At 43.7% G+C, this 21168-nt stretch overlaps 1 protein-coding gene across 5 annotated transcripts in view; it reads right to left on the reverse strand.

Moving 5' to 3' along the window:
* ADCY8 (adenylate cyclase 8) overlaps positions 1-21168 on the reverse strand; it is a 250150-nt gene that overhangs the window by 5829 nt on the left and 223153 nt on the right. For all 5 annotated transcript variants that reach the window (XM_089335713.1, XM_051844023.3, XM_051844024.3 and 2 more), the window contains 2 exons: positions 17128-17286; positions 5651-5797 (listed from right to left, as the gene is read on the reverse strand). In XM_089335713.1, the coding sequence (XP_089191839.1) occupies positions 5651-5797; positions 17128-17286 (306 nt within the window). The remainder of the gene's footprint in view (positions 1-5650; positions 5798-17127; positions 17287-21168) is intronic.

The raw sequence follows: 21168 nt of genomic DNA on the forward strand, positions 1-21168 counted from the left end.
GCCTCAGGAACCTTGCATTTACTGCTCCCCTGTTGGATTGCTCTTCCCTGAGACTACTGCTTGCTCTCCTCCCTCATCTCCTTCAGGTGTTTCCTGTCTTTTTGGTCACTGCGTCTAAAATTGAACACAGTGTCCCATCCTCGCAAACATAGTCTTATCTTCTATTCCTCTCCTATCTTCCTTCTCCAGCATCTCTCCCTGGCTTTGCTTATTCACCATCATCTTCCCCACCGGAATGGAAGATTCCTGGGGCAGGCAGTTTTGCCTGCTGTGTCAGTGACTACGCTTCTACACAGAGCCGAGAGAGACAGTGTACTCTTTGGTGTTTCTTCTTGCAAGAATACTAGTTCTGTATGATCAGGGCTCCACCTGTATGATCTCATTTGACGATAATTATCTCTGCATGGGTCCTGTTTTCAAACAGTCACACTGGGAGTTAGGGCTTCAACATGGATTTTGGGAAAGGAAACAATTCAGTTCTGGGCACAAAGATCAGTCTGAAGTATTTTCTGATCTTCGCATTTACGGTTGAATGACCCAGATTTATTTTCATCTTGTAGATGAGTAAACTGAGACACACAAAGGGATTAAATACTTTGCTTAAGCACATGGAATGAGAAAATGACCGAGTTATGTTATTTCAAATGCTCTCTTGATAACATTAAATTTAGAATCCCAATGTAGCTTATATTTTCAAGACATAAATGAAAAATTTTAAGAGATTAAAAGGCAGACCAGAAGAGGTAATGACCACGTCCACTGGGGCACTGATCTAAGGACGCCACCTCTGTCTCTTATTTGTTCTTCACAGCAGCTTTTTGCGCCCAGCGTTCTTCACTCCATTTAGCTGATGTATAAGCAGGGATCCAACATGGTCGAATAACATGTTCTAAGGCTTCAGGGTGAGAAAGGGGAGGCAGGGCCAGCTGCAGAGTGTACAGGGTCTGGGGCAAAGCGAGATGTGGAAGCCCTTAAGAATTATACAGTGGTGATAGCAGACAATAAGCCAAGAGCTACAAGTCCCTTGTAGCTGCCCAAATCACATGCCCATGACACTGGCCTTGAGCAGAAGAGCTACATCCAAAACAAAACCTCCCTGGCTCCCACATCTAAATTCTGGCCTCTTGTTTCCCCACTGTTGGCAGCAATCTGTGTGCAATCTCTTTGCCTCCCTTTAGTACTGTAATAAATGCAGGGTCTCATGTCGACCCGAGGGTGGACAAAGAGATGAGCCTGAGTGAGAGAAGACAAGCTATTTATGGGCTGTCTTGCTATAGGCAACAAAATTTGGAAAATTCCTGCTTCAGAGAAACTCTTGCTGGAACGTGCAGAACACAGGCAGGTGTTTTATAGTGATTGGCTGTGTGTGTGTGTCTAGCTTGATTTGCACTGGAGGCATCTTTGTCCATTATTTTATGTTTCTCTAATTAAAATGAAGCTCCCTTTCTTGCTGTTGCTGAGATTCTTCAAATGTGTCCAGGGTACGCAGGTCCCCAGCGTTGGGTATCTGGCATTTATCTTCAGACACCACAACAGGTTTGGTCTTTCAGCACAGCCCTCAGCTGCCATTATTTTAGCTTGAAGATCTTGGGATAGGTTGCCCACCTCTGCCTGCACACAATTTCACATCTGCAGCTTTCAGTTGTCTGTGGGCTGACATGGCCCTGTAGGGAGTGGGGACCCTTCCAACTTTCCTTCTCTTATGAATTACTTGGCAAACAACTAATTTCAGGTCCAGGCAGAGCTGTCCCTCTGAAAAGTCAACTTGAAGGTAGCAAAATACTTCATTATTTCATTTACTATCTATGTAACAACTTTACCTGCACTACAACTGATAAGAGGCACAGTGGGGTCTTGAGTCAACCCCTTGATGAATCCACGAGTGTGCATAGGGACCTGAGATGGGAAAAGGCCCTTTGTCGACCCTTCCTCAGGCCGGGCCAGTGGGATGAGTAGCCTGGTGTTGGCTTGCTGCACGCAGACTTGCAGAGGGTGCTCTGTGAATGGGTAACTCCTCTGAGCCAAGAGGGCATTTCACAGGATTTGAGACTCCTGTGGAAACCACATCAATAAGAGCAACATCCTTACTAAAGTGAGGACCACATATCTGGCTGGAGTTCAACCAGGAAAAATCTATAAGGCCCATCTTGACCCGAAAAAGGGCCTGTGTGGGTGTCCCCAGCATCCACAAGAGGAAGCTGGGTGCTTGGGAGTGGCAAGTCAAGAAATCCGTTTTTCCCATTGACTACATTCCCTTCCACCCTTCCTCCTCATCTGTCTTCCTCTACCACTTTCTCTCCCTTCACTTCTCTTTTCTCTCTCCTCCTCATCCCTGCCTCTCCTCTCCCTCCCTTTTGTAAGACAGCCTTCTGGACCGATGCCCTCAGCTGTGACTTCTCTCTGCAAACACTCATCTATGGCAGTAGAGGTGCTGCCCTCCTTTGCTTTGGGAAGACACCAGAGTGTCTACAGTTTGGTTTGTCAAGATGCAAATTTAGTTCAAACTTTATTACAATTTAAAAAGACACTAGTGAGCACTGTTGAGAATGGTTATAGAGTTTAAAATACAACAAAGCTTGATGTCTCTGCCATTAGTTTTAATAGAGTTACTTTTAAATGTGGAAGTGTGTTTTGGACCACACTAGCCCATTGTCACCTCACTATTTGCAACCAGGGTTCCATCTCCTCCTCTTAGTTACTTGGTTAACTAATTCCTCTGGGGAATACTTAGCAAACACCTGCTATGTGCATTTATTCTGTGCTAGGCCCCAGAGACACAATAAGATAAAAAGGAGTGTGGTTTCTATCTTCATTAGCATTTGGCCTAGCATGAAGGGCAGGCGTTGAAGATGCTCTTACCATGTTCTCTCTCCCCTCTCCACATTGCAAGGCCCCCTGCACCAGTGCAGGATCAGTGACTTCTTGCAGAAAAGCAACTTACAGTCAACCTGCCTCCCTTTGCATGGTAAAACCATGGGAGGCAAGGATGGATTGTGTTTTTTTTTTTTTTTTTGGACAGGCAGAGTGGACAGTGAGAGAGAGAAAGATCTTCCTTTGCCGTTGGTTCACCCTCCAATGGCCGCCGTGGCCGGTGCGCTGCGGCCGGCGCACCGTGCTGATCTGAAGCCAGGAGCCAGGTGCTTCTCCTGGTCTCTCATGTGGGTGCAGAGCCCAAGCACTTGGGCCATCCTCCACTGCAATCCCGGGCCACAGTACAGAGCTGGCCTGGAAGAGGGGCAACCAGGACAGAATCCGGTGCCCTGACCGGGGCTAGAACCCGGTGTGCCGGCGCTGCAGGCAGAGGATTAGTCTATTGAGCCATGGTGCCGGCTGGATTGTGTTTTTTTATCTTGGTCCCCACACTCCTCCCTAGGATGACTAAAATAGCCATTGCTGAGATTAGGACTTTAATGCAACCACATGAGATGCCACCAAGTGGGAAGCAGTGTAACATAATGATTAAAACAGTATGACATACATGGTTCAAATCTTGGCTTTGCCATTTAGTGCTGTGTGACCATGAGCACTCCCAGTATCTCTGAGTCTGTTTTGCTTATTTATAAAACATAGACCATTAATTCCTGTGCTGTGTGTTTCATGTGAGAGATAAATAGCAATTAAATGGTAAGAACAGTTAGGAGATGACTGCAGTGATTCAGGTGAGATATGATATGGGTTGAGGCGAGGCAAGGGCAGCACTAATGCTGGGAGTGGACCAGGTCCTGAGAGATCCAGACAAGGGTGATGGGATGTTTGTACGGCCATGTGCACAGCAGCTACCCACAGTTGCCAAAACACGAACTTAGATTTGCACTGGATTGATGGGACTCTCCCTGCTGGAAATGCCTGGGAGGTATACTTCTACAGGACCTCTCACAGCCACACGGACTGACTGGTACAGGTATTCAAAAGCCTGGCCCCCTTGCCCCAGTGGCCCCGGTGTGAGACAGTTGTGCCATCCATGTTCTGAGTCCTGGTGGGATCAGAATTTGGCCACAACACAGATGAGCCCGTGTCTTCGCTTGGATTCTTCCCTAGCATTTTCTCAGTAAATCACCTGATTCCCACTTCAGGCTCTGCCAATTGGATGGACACTGTGTCCTTCTTCCAGATGGCGTGGGGGATGGGAAGGCCCACTCCTGTCAAGTTTGTTCATGTAACTGAGGAGCAGCACAAGCATTTTCCCTCATATTATGGATTCATAACTCATGGAGGCTGGAGTAAGAAACTGATAATTGTTAGTGTTAGTTCTCTGACACAGTGCTAACTGCCTGGTTTCTTTATTTTTATTTTTATTTGACAGGTAGAGTTATAGACAGTGAGAGAGAGACAGAGAGAAAGGTCTTCCTTCTGTTGGTTCACTCCCCTAATGGCTGCTACGGCCGGCGCTGCACTGATCCGAAGCCAGGAGCCAGGTACTTCCACCTGGTCTCCCAAGCAGGTGCAGCACTTCTGGGCCACAGCAGAGCTGGACTGGAAGAGGAGCAACCGGGACTAGAACCCCGGGGTACTGGTGCTGCAGGCGGAGTATCAGCCATGTGAGCCATGGCGCCAGCCGCCTGTTTTATCTTTGACACATTGTCTTTTTATTTTTGATAAAGATTAGCTTATTTATTTGAACGGCAGAAATATAGAGAGAAGGAGGAAGAGAAAGAGAGAGCAAGAGAGAGTGAGAGTGAGAGCGAGAGAGAGAGAGAGAGAGCGAGAGAATTTTCCATCCGCTACTCTCCAATGGCCACTATGGCCAGGGATGGGTCAGGCCAAAGCCAAGAGTCAGGAGATTCTGCTGCTTTTCCTAGGTGCATTAGCAGGGAGCTGCGTAAGAAGTGGAGCAGCAGGGTGTGTGTGTGTGGTGGGGGGCAGGGAGAGAGGTTAGGTTGGGACTATGGGGTAGAAGGTTAAGCCTCCACCTGCAGTGCCGGCATCCCATATGCATGCTGGTTGAGTCCTGACTGCTCATTCCCAATCCAGCTCCCTGCTAGCACACCTGGGAAGGCAGTGGAGGGTGGATCAAGTGCTTGGGCCCTGGCACCCATGTGGGAGACCTGGAAGAAGCTCCTGGCTCCTGGGTTTAGCCTGGCCCCACACCAACTGTTGCAGCCATTTGGGGAGTAAACCAGTGGATGGAAGATCTCTCTCTCCTTCTCTCTCTGAATTTCTGCCTTTCAAATAAATAAATAAATAAAATCTTAGAAACAAGAAGTGGAACACCTGGGATTTGAATCAGTGCCTATATGGGATGCCGACACTTCAGGCAGTGGCTTTACCCACTATGCTACATCGTTGGCCCCATCTGTGGCACTTTGAATAAAAGGAGAAATGTCCCCATTGGCATCCAGTGCCTCTGTGATGCCAGTGCCTCAGAGAGTCCCCCTCATCAGATTCTGGTTTTGCTATTCGCTAGTTGTTTGACACTGGGTTAAGTTACCTAGTCTGAGGCTTACAGTCCTTTATCACAAAATAGAGAAACAACAGCATATATTTTAGATGCTAATTGTGATAATTAGAATGGATGATACATGTCTGTGTTTATAATGCAGTTTGAAATTCCATAAGTGCAGAAAAGTGGCCAATCTCCCAATGAGTAACATAGTACTATGACAATCAGGATGTGCATTTGTGATTGTATATTTCTGAGGGTTATCTTTACCTCATCGAAGTCAGCAATGATCTCATTCAGCAACCGTAGGCATTCCACTCCCTGGTTATTCATTTCAGTCTGAGAGTAAAAGTCTGCAAATCCTGGGATGGAGGCAAACATCACCCCAACGGCATCATAGGATTGAGAGTACAGTTCCTATATAGGGAGACACAGAGAGAGCACCACAGACCACCATCAGGTTCTGCAGTAGTGCTAATTGGATGTACAGTACATATATACATGTATGGGTGCTTACCAAAGAACAGAAAGTGGGAGCTGTGACACCATTATATCAACACCATATGTCTCAGTCTATTATGGCTGCTATAATGAAATAACTTAGACTGAGGGGTTTATAACAACAGACACACATTTCTCACAGTTCTGGAGACTGACAAATCCAAGATCAAGATGTTGGCACATTTGGTGTCCAGTGAAGGCTCACTCCCTTGTTCACTAATGATGTTGACCTCAAATAGTGGGAGGGGCAAGGCAGGTTTCTGGGGCAGCTTTTATAAAGGCACTAACTATTTTTACAAGGGATTTACCCTATGACCCAATTACCCCCCAAATGCCTTGCCTCCTAATGCTATCACCTTAGGATTAGCTTGTGAACATATGGATTTTGGAGGGACTTAAATACTGAATTTATTGTACCATATAGACAGCATCATTACTCTATCATTTGAGATGATAAAAAATTCTTGGTCTCCAGCCTCAGCTGGGTCCTGAATTCTGACTGCCCATTTATTTGTCCTTGGTTAGCTTCCTTTTTCGCTCTCCTCGGTGGTTTGGCCCAAACTCTGGCTAATTTCCTTGACTTAACCCTCTCCTCTATTCCGCTTGGTAGATTACCTTTTGCCCACTTCATTGAGATAATGGTGGTTCAGACCCCTGCTCATGTTCATGTTCATTTTCACCTCATTTATTATGACTCTAGATGATGTATTTTTCTTTCTCATACTCAAGGCCAAGGCGTCTGAGTCCTTGATCCCCTTATAATTGAAGAGATTATTGCCTCAACAATCCTTTCCTATCATTTCTCTTTTTGCCCTCTTTCTCTGCTCCTCCTTCTCTTAAGCATGTCTTCTAGGAAGAACAATGCTCCCAATACATAAACTTCTCAAGCTAGTTTCTTTACTGCCCCTCTCCACTCTCTCAATGCCTGTCACATCTCAGGCTGGAAAGAAATGAATCAAGAGTATGCAAGCATGCCAGTTGAAGTGGAAAGATCAATGCACATATGTCTGTTTATCTCCTACTAAATGCCTTTGCAGATTTCTTTATTGATCACTCTCAGGAGCTCAATCCTCTTGACTTTCTGTGTTTTAGAAATGTCCTTTGTTATTTGTAGCTTGACTCCTTAAATGATGCATATTATTTTGGTTTATCTTCTGCCTTCAATGTTTATAACTGTTATGGTTCTGTCCTTGACACAACACGTGTTTCAAATACTTACCTGGTCCCTCTAATTCAGTATCAGCCTTATGATATCAACACTTATGTGCTGACAGTTTCTAAATTTCGATCTTCAGGTCAGTTCTCCTTGGGCTTCCAAATTCCCTGTCTCATGCTTGGCTCTCCCCACCCTCCTAAGCTTGCATATGCTATCAGATCACCTCTCCAACTTGCACCCATGCTTGCTTCTTCATTCTCTACTTCAGCTGGTGGCTCCAGAGTTGTCAAATCATCCACATGAGAGATCCTCAAAGTCACCTTGGATTCCTTTCTCCCATCACATTCAAACTCAGAAAATCACCAGGTCCTGGAGGATTTTTCTCCTAGACACTTTTTTCTAATCTTTCTACCATTATTAGACTCTCCTCATTCTCCTACTAGACCACTACTGTAAGAACCTCCTTCTGAGTTCTTTGTTCCATTTAAAACCTCTGTCCACAAGCAAGCCAGAGAAATCTTTTATATATACATTGAGCATGTCTCTCCCCTTCTTAAAACTCTTCAATGTCTCACCCTTATTGCCAGGATAAAGATCAAACACTGCAGCATGACATATATTCATGCCCTCACCACCCATCTCTTCATTCTCATCGCCTGAAATTCCCCAAGTTGGACCTTGTTTTGCAGAAACACCAAGGCATTTGCACTGCTATGTGCATGCTGTAGCAGATGCTGGAGGAGCCTTGGCTGTCTTCTCTCACTCAAGGGTCAACAGTACTACTGTTTCTTTGTTGGAGTTTGTCTCCGGCCAGTAGAGGGCACTCTGCCCTTGTGAACAGCAGGCTGCATGCACAGGAAATCAAACTTCTCAGGAGCTGTCTTCAGTTAGTGATGATGTGAATTCATGGATATTACCAGCTCCTTCACCCATGGGCCAGTCAACTTTGAGATGTGCTTGTATACCATTTCCCCAGATTCTATAGTAGGAGTAAATTCCAGTTGCCCACAGAGGTAATGGCCTGATACTATGTCATTTATCGGTAGCTTTCCTTCTCTGCCTTCTTTTGCTCTCTCCTACCTACCCTTGCTTCCTGCGAACATCTCCAAGTAAATTATTTATACCCAAATCCTTGTCTCAAGGTTTGCTTCCGGAAGAAGCTAAAGACAGAAACATTTAAATACTTAAATGTTCTGTTTCACACTTACATGTTTTAGCTTCTACTGTCTATCCCTTCGTGGGGCAATCCTTTGTATCCTGAGTTTATCTTCCTTAACCAGGCTCATCCTTGTTTTTTGCTTTCCTAACCATTTAGAGACATTGTCTTCCATAAACCTTTCCAGACTCAAATTGGGTGGAGAGGTTGAGCTGAGCGCTATTGTAGCTCCCTGAGCCACCCTACCATAAACTCCCTGCCATCATTGCTACTGTCCTAATGTACATCTTTTCCATTAAATGTGGACTCCATGAGAGCCAAGACCAAATGCCATTCATCTCATGCATTCAAATTTTACAATGATTTTGGATACTGGAAATTAAGCACACACTCTCTGTAAGGTCTGTTCTAAAGTAAGCACTCAAAGCTGCTCAATTAATTACTCTCTGGTCTTTGGGAGAACTCCAAAGCTTAAAAGGTGCTTCCATATGAATTCAATGATTTTATCTTTGAAACAATTGTGATATATCACAATTGTGACTTCCACTTTACAGATAAGGAAAATTAAACAGAGTTGAGTCAGATTATTGATTTGGAACACATAGGTTGTAGTGGAACAGACAGGGTTAGGGGACTCCCAGGACCTTCCCCACTCTACACATATGTGTGTAGCTTGTCTATCTGTCAGGCCCCAGGTCTAAGAAAAGTGAGGTACTGACTCATGGTCAACTGGTCTTGAGCTTTAAGTGTAGATGAATGTGCCTTCTCTAGTCCTTGTCCCAAAGGGTACAGGTATCTCATGATGGCCTCAGTGAGACTGGATTGGAGTGTTATGGGGGAAGTATAGATCATAGCCAAAGAGAAGGGCAATGGCAGATGGCTTTCTAAGGGAGGGCCCTGTTCACCTTGTCCTTGAACAGTGTAAAGATGCTACTGAAGAAGCCCGATGCCCTTTGATGAGTCACAGTACCCATGCATATAACATAAGCTTACAGTATCACATCCTCTTAAAGGCTGTAATTTGAGAAAATGCCTTGGTTTACTCTGTTACCTATAAATTTAATTTTCTGGGGCTGCCATACCAAAATACCACAGACTGAGTGGACAACTAAAATAAATTTTCTCACAAATCTGGAGGTAGAAGTTCGAGGTCAACCTTGGCAGGGCTGGTGACTTCTGTGGTCTCTTCTCCTTGGCTTGAATGTGACAATTGTCTTTCAAGTCTTCATGTGGTCTTCCTTCCAGTATATGTCTGTATCCTATACTCCTTTTATACAGAAGCCAGTTGCACGGAATTGGGGCCCATCTTAATGATCTCTTTTCAACTTAATTGTCTCTTTAAAGACAATGTCTCCAAATACAGTCACATTGTAAGATTCTTGGGGTTAGGGCTTCAACATATGCATTTTTGGGAGACACAATTTAGTCCATAGCATCTAAATTTATATTTCTAATTTATGCTTAAAAATAGAGAAAATTCTTCCTTCTAAAATATATTCCATAATTACATCATCCAATTCCCCACCCACTTCAGTTTATGGCTTGCAATATAAATGTCTCTTTGAGATAAAGTGGCCAATCAGCAGGAGTTTTTAAACAACTGTCTAACTACCTGAGTGTTCTAACAAGTCCTAGTTCCTTCTATATTGTTCTCTTTAGCCTTCTATTTCTGAGCCTTGCAAATACCTAGAATGTTTTGATGGCTGAGATAATAAAATAATAATAATTATATTAGTTACTTTCATTGAGCACTTAGCATGTGCCGGACACAAAACAGAATGTTGCATATGCATCATCTTATTTAATGCCCACAATGACCTCATGAGAAAGATAAAATTAAGATCCTTATTTTAACCTATGAGAAGACTTAGAGGTTAAGTATTTCATCCAAGTCCTATAGTCCTTAAGTGCTGGAGTTGGAATTTATACAAAAACAGGCTGACTCCAGAGCCCTTGCTATTGCTAATAATAATAATAGCCATAACAACAATGACAACAACACAATGATAAGCAGCAATTTTATTGGATCTAGAAACTGGTTCTGGTTCAACTGTCTGAGTGGTTGTTTGATTTGATTTCAGAGGGACCCATAGTAGAAAGAGCACTGAACTTGAGGAAATATGGCCTGATCTTCACTCTGTTGTCTTCTATCAGAGGTTGAAGAGGTGGAAATAGGGTGAACTGAGACTCACACTTCTCCTCTGTGTCAGATGCCAACTGATAGAGGGAATAGTCCAAAGGGACCAGTGGCTAATTCAAGACCAATCCCACAAACACAGACTCTCTAGGAACAATGGGCTGGACAACCTGGCTTGGAAACAAGACCAGAGTGGGACCCTCTTGATTCTTACCATGAGACAGAGCTGGGTTGACTTGGCTGACCCACCTATTGGCAGGCAGGGAGCCTGTAGAATGGAGGTCTCCATATTCATGGGGTCAGCATAGAGGTATCTGTGCTACTGGGCTTCCTACATGGGAGGAGAAAGCCTGTTCATCTTGTACACAAACAGATCCATAAGGAGATAAGACAGCCTGAGTTACTCATGGGCCTTCAGCACAGTGGCTTCCACTAGTGACTCATGTTCCAGTGACTCTGGCTTTCCCTATTCATATCCTCCCTAATCAGATGGGTAAAGATAGAAACTCTTTCCCTAGAACTTCCCTGTAGGGTGGAAGGTATTGCAGGAAGCACTTTGCTCAGTGGGTCGAGACAGGAGTGTGGGAACAAAGGAGAGGATGGCCCTACAGAAGAGGTCCTGTGGCTATGGGCAGTGCTGGTGAATGTGCCTCCAAGGCCCACACATTACAGGCTTGATCCCCATGGTGATTACTGGGAGGTGGTGGCACCTTTAGAAGGTGAGGGCCAGGGGGAAGTCCTTAGGTCATTGGGGTGTGCCATTGGAAAGTAATACTCCTGTGGCCTCTTAAGTTCTCATGTGAGTTTGTTATAAAAGCCCAAGGTTGGACCTACTTTCTCTGTTCTTGTCTTGTGATGGGACCATCTCTCCAGCATGTGCTGCCATCACTGTCTTGTGCTGACTTCACCAGGCACCAAACCGAACAGGCTGCCTGATCGTGGACTTGAGCCTCCAAAACTGGGAGCTAAATCATCTTTTACTCTTATAAGCTAGTTGGCTCAGATATTTTGTTGTGTAATGGAAATCAGATAAAGTCTCAGGTCCCTCAGCTATGGAAGAAGAATTGTACTTTCATTCTGTTTTCGCCCCTGCTTGCACTGAGATGTTCTGCCTGAGTTATCCATTTGCTCATGCATCTGCTCTCATTGGTTTCACTAAGTGCTCTTACCACTTGTCCCTTTGGACCTGGACTTGGTGAGAGCTTCCCATGACTACTGAGCCCAGGAGGCTTTGGCTTTATCATCCCTTCATTATCTATATTGCTTAAGTTAAAGACACAACAGACAAGAGGTGCCACATTAAAATCAAGAATACTCAAGGAAGGTTAATTTTCAAAGGCCTTAATTAGAAAAATGAAGGAAGAACATAGAACTCTAAGAAATCTCTCAGGAACCTAGGACTAGTGTTAGTAGAGCTGTCACCCCTATAGGCTGAAAAGTATGAGAAAAGGTCAAAGGAGTGAGTTGATTTGACATTGGAAGCAGCTCCTTAGTGGCCTTCAGATGCGTTGCTAATTTCTGTGGAGGGACATGGTCAGCCTTAGGTAATCACAAGGAAGTACACTTCGTGGTCTTGCGCTCTTCCATTCCCCTGCCCCTGTCTGCCCAGAATCCCTTATTGCTGACCCTGAACTTGGTACCAGAGTCCATGGAAGGTCATTGAATACCCTAGGTAGATCACTCATCCACCACCCCCTGCCCATCTCAAACAGAACAGGGAGAAGATGGTGAAGGGATGCAGAGAGGCACACAGGAGGTGTCCCACCCACCAACCCACACGTTTGCAGATGGCCCCTTCATTCAACTTACTCCAATCAACTGCTTTGAATGTGCCATCTGTTTCTTGCTATTTCAGGCTTAAAGAAGATAGGCGCTTTGTAAACTCTGGAGGGATTGCTGAATGTAGAAACACTGTTATGTGTTATTGTCATCCTCCTGTGGTTGGTTGGAGTTACAGGATAGGACTTAGCGCAGCACTATCAGCACGTGTATGTGCCCACTTCTGCCCTCCACATGGCAATAAGAAGGCATCAGCATCCTCTTCCCCAGGGAACGATAATCTATCTGGTTCTTCACCTGCCCAGGACTGTGTGAATTCAGTCTTGTGTTTCTTATACATTGATAAACCAACTCCCAGAAAGGACTCTCCTGTCCTTGTTGGAGTCCTTTCCACAGCTCTTAATAAAGGCACGATGAGCCAGCAGATTTTCCAGGACTTAGCACTGGCCAGCTTGATTGACAGTGATGACTGCCTAGGCGTGGACTCCCTGCTGGCTTTATTTGCAAGAACGTCTTTCCCTGGAGAGATAAGCACTATTTTAAGCCCAAAGCCCAGCAGAATAGCAGAAGCTGCCCAAAACCTTGTGTGGGTGACACAGCTGGAAAAACCTTGGACAAGATGTATCTGGGAATGAAGTCCCATCCACCACCCTATGTATGGATGGCTTGAGTCATTGCTTGTCTCAAATCCCCTTTTCTGCCTATGCTTATGCTGTACTAAGGGAGAAAAAACACACTGGCTCTGGTGGTACCCATACTTGGGTTTGAATTTGAGCTAACTCCCCAGCATCTTTGTGAATCCTTCTCTGTGCCTAAGTTTCATTGTCTATGAAATGAAGTTCATACACTTGCCTACTTATTGCACAGAGAATAAAATACAAGCTTCTTCAATGCCCTTCAAGACTTGTCACTTTGTACCTAAGACTCCTCTATTCCTTCTCATTAGTAGGAAGGTCACAGCAAATAACCTTCTTGGCAGTGACACATTTCAATGTCTTCAATCATTTGGATCTGACTGCCTGATTAACATCTGTGTCTTAGGAGAATAAGTACAATTGCAGCCATTTTACAGATGAGAAAACTGAGGTGCAGACAGCTTAACTAATTTACCCCAAATCACACAGCTGGAGGAGCTGGTATTTGGATACACGTTTCTGTGGCTTAATTGCTCGGGCTGTTCCCACCGGGCCCCATGACCTCCTTTGGAAGATCTTAAGAGGAGTTAGAATTTGAGAGAGGTGAGAAGAGAGAGCCTGAGCTTGCAGCAATGATGCCTGCAGGAGCTCAGAACATACTGCTGTGGCCTGGGACACACATGTGCGTGCACACACACACAGATGGGTTACATGTAGGGAGTCATCCAGCTTGCCAGTCATTATCGTTATCTATCCTCTGAGTTATGGGTAGGTCCATTTGATGTAAACAAGTTAGCTGGAGTCTGAGTGTACCTGTGACTCCTCCAGAGCAGCAGATAGTTGGCCATGACCCTGGGTGGGTGGAGAAAGGTGCTGCCTGACCACAGTTGAATCTCAGAGATACCCTCAGTTAGATTTTCAGAGGGTTGTAGCTTAGTTCTGGTTTGCAGCAGAGGAGAAGCTAAAAGTGCCTTTGCCCCTTCATTTACAGGATATTACATTGAGAGTTCTTGTGGGTCAGAGCAGTTCCAGACCTGCCAAGATGATTTTCAACAATTGCCAATGTCAGTATCTGGCATGCAGTAGACATACAATAAATGATATTTCATGATAATGAGGAAATGCTCTAGTCAATATAAACATATTCAGTGTCTAATCTTAGTCAAATGTGAACTGTTTAAATATTTATAAAATCTCAAATCGTCTTGACAAGGGCTTTATTGGAAATGTCTTAGGCATCTGATGAGGGCGGAAGCTGTCATTTATATTGGCCTGGATGACAGCTGATGAACTGGAGTTTCAACATGAATCTTGGTTGGTTTATTTCCTTTCAGGATGAAATTAACACATCTTTGATCTTCCCCAGTGGTCCTCAATCCTCATTGTTTTGGAGTTTTTATCAAAAGCAGCTTTCCTTTCACTTCTCTCTGGGCTTTCCCTCTTTGGTTCTGGTTCTCCAACCTTGATTTGGTGGTCATGGCTCATGCACATCAACATTCTCTCTGTTTTTGTGGCTTTATCAAGAGGCTCTTGCAACAAAGCCTCTAACCTTAGGGAGCCTTGGGAACACATGGCCTGAACTTCATCTGCTTAAGAGGGTAGGTGGTGCTTTGATCCGCATCTGAGAGACCCTCAAGGGTCTGAGTACATCAAAATGCAATTAGCTGGTGACTCACCCCTTTGGTTTTTCTTCCATTGGTCTTTCTCGAGTGGCTTGGATGGACCCCACAGGTCTCTCCCAGTCCTACATTCTAGGATCCCAAGGCAAGGGTCACCAATCCAAATTCTTTAGGGTTATTGAAGGTAACAAAAATGGCAGGGTATAGATGTGGAAATTGGGAGCCCGTGCTATGCCTAAAGGCATCACATGCACAAATTGAAACCAATAAACCAACCAGCTAGGCATGATGTAGCCATGTGAATCACAGGAAAGATCTGTCTTAGGGTCACCCAGTTTGTGACCGTTGTTCTAATGTTTCTCAATCCCTATATATTTCAATTTGGAAAGGCTATCTTAGCCCAGCTTTAACAATCCATGCTGCTTTTATAGCATCCTTGGCAAGAGATTGTTTTCCCTATTTGAATGTTTCAACAAGGGAAATCACCACAGTTCATCTGTACACGTTTAGAGAGCAGGGGCTATGGGATAGGAACACCAGGTCCCAAGGATCAGTGATAATGGAGGTTGACACAACCACAGCCCTATGAATCTCACAGTCTTATGGGGACAAGGTGGACTGGTGGCTCCACTGGCTCTATCCTTTAAGGATCCTCTTGACACAGACCCCAAAGCTCTACCCTTTGGCTTTGTCCATGGTCCTAGGGCTGTCCCCTGGAGTCCCATAGACTTAAGTCCTCATATCAAGACCACTCAGGCACTACAAGCAACTTTAAGTTCTCTCTTGGATAACTGCCCCTTGGATATTAGAGGGGGAATCAAATTGTTTGATATTTTCATTTTTTAATTCCCATAACTGCTCCATATTTGAGTCTTAATGACTTCAAGTCTTAAATGTATCTGGAATTCATCTCACTTCTTCATCTCCATAGTCAACATCCTAGGCCTCATTGCTGGGGTCCCAACTAGGCTATTTCAGGATCTCCTGTCTCATTTCTGTGGCTCTTCTATCTACTATCTTCTTCTTTTTTTTAATATTTATTTTATTTATTTGAAATACAGAGTTACAGAGTGAGGTAGAGAGAGAGAGAGAGAGAGAGGTCCTCCATCTGCTGGTCCACTCCCCAAATGACCACAAAGGCTGGAGCTAAGCTGATCCAAAGCCAGGACCCAGGAGCCCCTCCTGGGTCACAGGTGCAGGGGCCCAAGGACCTGGGCCATCCTCGACTGCCCTCCCAAGCCACAGCAGAGAGCCGGATAGGAAGTGGAGCAGCCAAGTCTCAAACTGGCACCCATATGGGATGCCGATGTTGCAGGCTGAGGCCTTAACCCACTGTGCCACAGCTCTGGCCCCAAATCTATCCACTATCTTCTATCCACTAGGTAGCATCAGCCAATCAATTAGGTTATGCTTAAAAATTCCAGAGGCTCCCATTTCACTTGAACATGTGCCCAAATTGGACCAGAGCTCACCAAGTCCAAGTGCTTCCTTTCACATCTCTTGCTATTCTATCTCCATCCATGGAATGGCTGAATAGTGTACCCTCAAAATCATGTCTAGCCTATACCTGACAATGGTGGCTTATTTGGAATAGGGTCTTGGAAGATATAATTAAATTAAAATGAAGCCATACTGCATTGTGTTGTGCCCTAAATCTAGCAATTTGTATCCTTATGAGGGATGGCCATGTGGAGATGAAGGCAGATATTAGAGTAATGTGGTCATAAGCCTGGTAATATGTGGGGTTACTGGGGGCTGGGATAGATAAGGCAGGATTCTTTCTCAGACCACCTTGATTCAGATTCCAGGTTGTGCTCATTGAGAGGTCCTTCAGGTATAATATAAGAAAAAAGGCTTAAGGAAAGGAGCATTTCTGAGCACTTGTTACATACTAGGCAATGTGCTCAGAAGTTACAGCTATAGACAGACGTATGTGAGTATGTTTACACATACATTTCTATACATGTATTTACTATAATTATGGTAAATGTTTATTACATACAGTTTGCCCTCTTAGCATTATATATATAACTCAGTGGCATTAAGCACATTCATGTTGTTTTTCAACCATCACTACTTTCCATCTCTAGAAGTCTTCTCATCTTGCAAAACTGGAATTTTGTACCCATCAAACAACAACTCCACACTTCCCCTCCCTTAACCCTTGGAAACCACCATTCTACTTTCTAGGTCTGTGAATTTGGCTACTTTAGTACTTCATATAAGTGGTATCAAACAGCATTTGTATTTTATGACTGGTTCAGTCCATCCAGCATAATGTCCTCAAGGTTCATCCATGGTGTGGCATGTGTCAGAATTCCCTTCCTTTCAAAGGAGTCATAGCATGCCATTTAATATACATACCATTTTGTTGATCCATTCATCCACTGGTGGATTCTTGGGTTGTTTCTACCTTTTGGCTATTGAGAATAATATTGGTAGGTATACAAACATCTCTTTGAGGTTTTTCTTTCAATTCTTTTGAGTATACCCCCCAGGAGTACAGTTTATATCTACACATATAAAACTTTAAAATTCCAGTGGACATGCTATTATTCATCTTAGAGATGAGGTACCTGAAGCTGGGAGAGGCCATATGTAAATTTCATGGGGCTAACCAGTTTAAGCTGCCTGGCACTATGGGGTAGGCATGGTCTCCATTCTCTTGACTGAGACTGTGGACTGCCTCCAGAACTTGAGATCAATGTGACCAACAGGACAGACCCATCAGCCCTTCTCGCTTTCCAGAGAATCCTGGGCTTACCTCATTGTCTCGGTCTTTCTCCAGGAAATGTCGGGCCACGTGGCTGGGTAAGATATTCCGGAGCATGTTCTCATTGTGTTCCCTCAGCTCCTTCATTTCATTGATCTCCTCCTTGGCCTGTACTCGCCAGAGGAAGTCCAGGCGGGCTGTGTACTCCAGCTGCAGTTCAGAAGAGAGGAAGAGAAGACATGGTGAATTCTTGGAGTATAGTCTTTAGGCATCAATGCCCCAGAGGAGAAAAGGGTTCTCTGGAACTCTTCACACATGAAATAGAGTGCAATAGGAGCATTGTGAGAAGCATTGGCCCGCAGCCAAGCAACCTGAGTATGATCCAATTTCAAAGGGACCTTTGGGAAGTCATCAGGGTTAGATGAGGACATGCACATGTGGTCCATGAGATTATTGTAGTTATAAGAGGAGACAGGAGAGATCTTGCTTGTCGCCTCTCAATGTGTGCACACCAAGAAAAGACCTGGGGAGGGCACAGCAAGGAGGTGGTCATCCACCAATCAGAAATAGTCCTTATCAGAAACCAAGCCCTGTTGGACTTTGACCTTGTACACTAGGTCTCCAAAGCTCTAAGAGAAAAAAATTCTGTTGTTTAAGCCACCTGATCCATGGCGGCTCATTACAGTATTCTGAGAAGACTAACACACTATCTGTGAAGTAAAACATTTGTCACAGGGCAGGTACTTAACCAGTATTTGTTTGTTCAAGAGATAAATTACTATAATAAATATAGCTAACATTCAGTAGTGCTTCTCATGTGCCAGACACTATTCTAAGCAATATACTTCAATATATTGAACCCTTTAATCTACAACAACCCTCAGAGAAAGATATTATCAATCCTGTTTTACAGAAGAGAAAATCAAAACAAACATCAGGAAGTAAGTTGGCCAAAAATTACTCACAAGTTAGTATCAGAGATACAATTTGTACTTCCAAAATACAGCTCTGGAGTTTGAACTCTTGAGCAACAGACAATAAGGAAATAATGTATGAACTCATATTGGGAGGAACACGGATTTAGTTGTTAGAAAGATCTGACTTGGAGTTCTAGTTCTACATTCATACATTGTAACTGCACTAGTGACTCATCTCCTTGTTCTCAGCTACAAAATTGAAATGAACACCAATGACTTTCCAAGGTTGCAATAGGGATCATTTAGGAAGTTCCTGATAAAGCGTGTGGCTCGCAGTAGGGACCTGACACACATCAGTTCCCTCTTGGCCTAGCTTCCCTTTGCAGTGGAATGTAGGGCACCTCCTGTCCAGTGAAGCTCAAAAGCCATTCTCATCACAGCTTTGGGGATGTCATTACTTCTGTCTAACTGTTGAGATAAACAGTATGCTTCACTGGTAAACACATGATTAGATGCTCCAAATCAAAGGGCTGAAAGCATTCAGTGAATATTTTATCCTTTGCCTTGTTTTAAAGTCTCAATGGATGGCAAAAATATGAAAAGATAGAGATGCAAGTTGTTCATTCATTAGAATTGATAATAGCAAAAAAAAAATACACCATATTGGCTAGATAAACTACAGTACACCCATGCTATAGATTGTGATACATCTATAAAAAGAAAGGGGTGTCTCTCTGCAATTTTAAGGGCTTGTATGCCTTGAGTAGAAGGATGTGTATAGTAAGAAAGGGGGTGATATCTATCTTTCCCCCCGATCACTCCTGGTGCACCCATGCATGCATGCACCCGCACACACACACACACACACACTGGCACAGAGACACACATTTCTTAATTTATTCACTAAATTCGAAGTATAAACTGCAAAAATAGATTATCTATGAGATGAGATAAAGAATGAAAAGTTTTGGAATATGATAGAAAAAAGAATTTACTTGTCTTTACACCATATTTTAAGTAAAAACCATTAGAATTATGGTGACATTTTACTTAATTATAGAACTAAATAGGTTTCCAAGAAACCTCTGCAAAAATATATAAACAAATAAATGAACATACATATATTAGCCACATAGAGGAATTCCATATGCCAAATGTCTTTTTACCTAATAATTTACAAATATTTTTAAAAATGTACTTATTTTTCATTTTATATGAAAGACAGTGAGACAAGAGATACAGAGACAGAGACATCTGCTCATTTACTCCCTAAATGTCCACAATAACCAGAGGTGGGCAGGCAGAAGCCAAGGAGCTTGGAACTCCATCCAGGTCTCCCATGTGGATGGTAGGGACCCAAGAACTGGAGCCATCACCTTCTGCCTCTCAAGGTGCACAACAGCAGGAAGTTTGATTGGAAGTGGAGGAGCCAGGACTTGTACCAGGACTCCAATATGGGATACAGGTGGTATCTTAGCTGCTGCACCAAATGCCTACTCTTACATAGTTCTTTGTTGGCACATTCCTGGAGAGAAATACCCTAACGATAAAAAATTATTTTAAAACTGTTTAAAATAATCATGTTGTAGGTGGTAATAGTTGTATATTACTCTTAGACTATTTGAAGTATATGTTAAGGTGAATGAGTCATGGTGTTGGGTGTCATCAAAAGCCAGAGAAAAAGGATATATAGGTATATAATCCTATGTGCAGATATTAATGTGATTAAATCAAAGTCTTTGGTCCCAAATCTTAAATGGAAGTATCACTTTGAACTCACAATATAGGCATTTCCTAGCTCTGCTCACTGAAATCAAGGTCAACTGACAGAATGGGAAAAAATATTTGCAAACTATGCAACAGATAAAGGGTTAATAACCAGAATCTACAAAGAGATCAAGAAACTCCACAAAAACAAAACCAACAACCCACTTAAGAGATGGGCCAAGGACCTCAATAGACATTTTTCAAAAGAGGAAATCCAAATGGCCAACAGGCACATGAAAAAATGTTCAAGGTCATTAGCAATCAGGGAAATGCAAATCAAAACCACAATGAGGTTTCACCTCACCCCGGTTAGAATGGCTCACATGCAGAAATCTACCAACAACAGATGCTGGCGAGGATGTGGGGAAAAAGGGACACTAACCCACTGTTGGTGGGAATGCAAACTGGTCAAGCCACTATGGAAGTCAGTCTGGAGATTCCTCAGAAACCTGAAGATAACCCTACCGTTCGACCCAGCCATCCCACTCCTTGGAATTTACCCAAAGGAATTTAAATTGGCAAACAAAAAAGAGGTCTGCACCCTAATGTTTATTGCAGCTCAATTCACAATAGCTAAGACCTGGAACCAACCTAAATGCCCATCAACGATAGACTGGATAAAGAAATTATGGGATATGTACTCTTTAGAATACTATACCGCAGTAAGAAACAACGAAATCCAGTCATTTGCAACAAAATGGAGGAATCTGGAACACATCATGCTGAGTGAAATAAGCCAGTCCCAAAGGGACAAATACCATATGTTCTCCCTGATCGGTGACGACTGACTGAACACCAAGAGGGAAACCTGTTGGAGTGAGGTGGACACTATGGGAAATGGTGGCTTGATCAGCATAGCCCTGACTGTTAATGAACAACTTAATACATTATCCCTCTTAGTAGTTTTTTTATCTGTTCTACTTAATATGACTGGTTTAGATCTGTAATTGATGCACAGTTATTCTTAAGTGTTGAAAATTAACTGAAATGTGATCCCTGTTGAACATGGTGGTGGGAATGGGAGAGGGAAGAGATGTATAATTTAGGACATGCTCAGGCTGACTTGCCCCAAGTGGTGGAGTTGGAAGCATACCAGGGGATTCCAATTCAATCCCATCGAGGTGGCATGTACCAATGCCATCTCACTGTTCCAGGTGATCAATTTCAGTTCACAGTTGGTCATGGTGAAGGGACTGGGAGTCAAAGGGAGCACTTAGACAAGTCTAGTACCTGCTAACGCTAACTGATGGAGTAAATAAAGGGGAGAGTGATCCAACATGGGAAGTGAGATACTCAGCAGACTCATAGAATGGCAGATGTCCTAAATAGCACTCTGGCCTCAGAATCAGCCCTAAAGGCATTCGGAGCTGGCTGAAGAGCTCATGAGAGTATTTCAGGCATGGAAAGC

This window comes from Oryctolagus cuniculus, chromosome 6 (genome assembly GCF_051225735.1).
Source record: "Oryctolagus cuniculus isolate XC-2025 breed Fujian yellow rabbit chromosome 6, ASM5122573v1, whole genome shotgun sequence".
In the NCBI taxonomy this organism is placed as follows: domain Eukaryota; kingdom Metazoa; phylum Chordata; class Mammalia; order Lagomorpha; family Leporidae; genus Oryctolagus; species Oryctolagus cuniculus.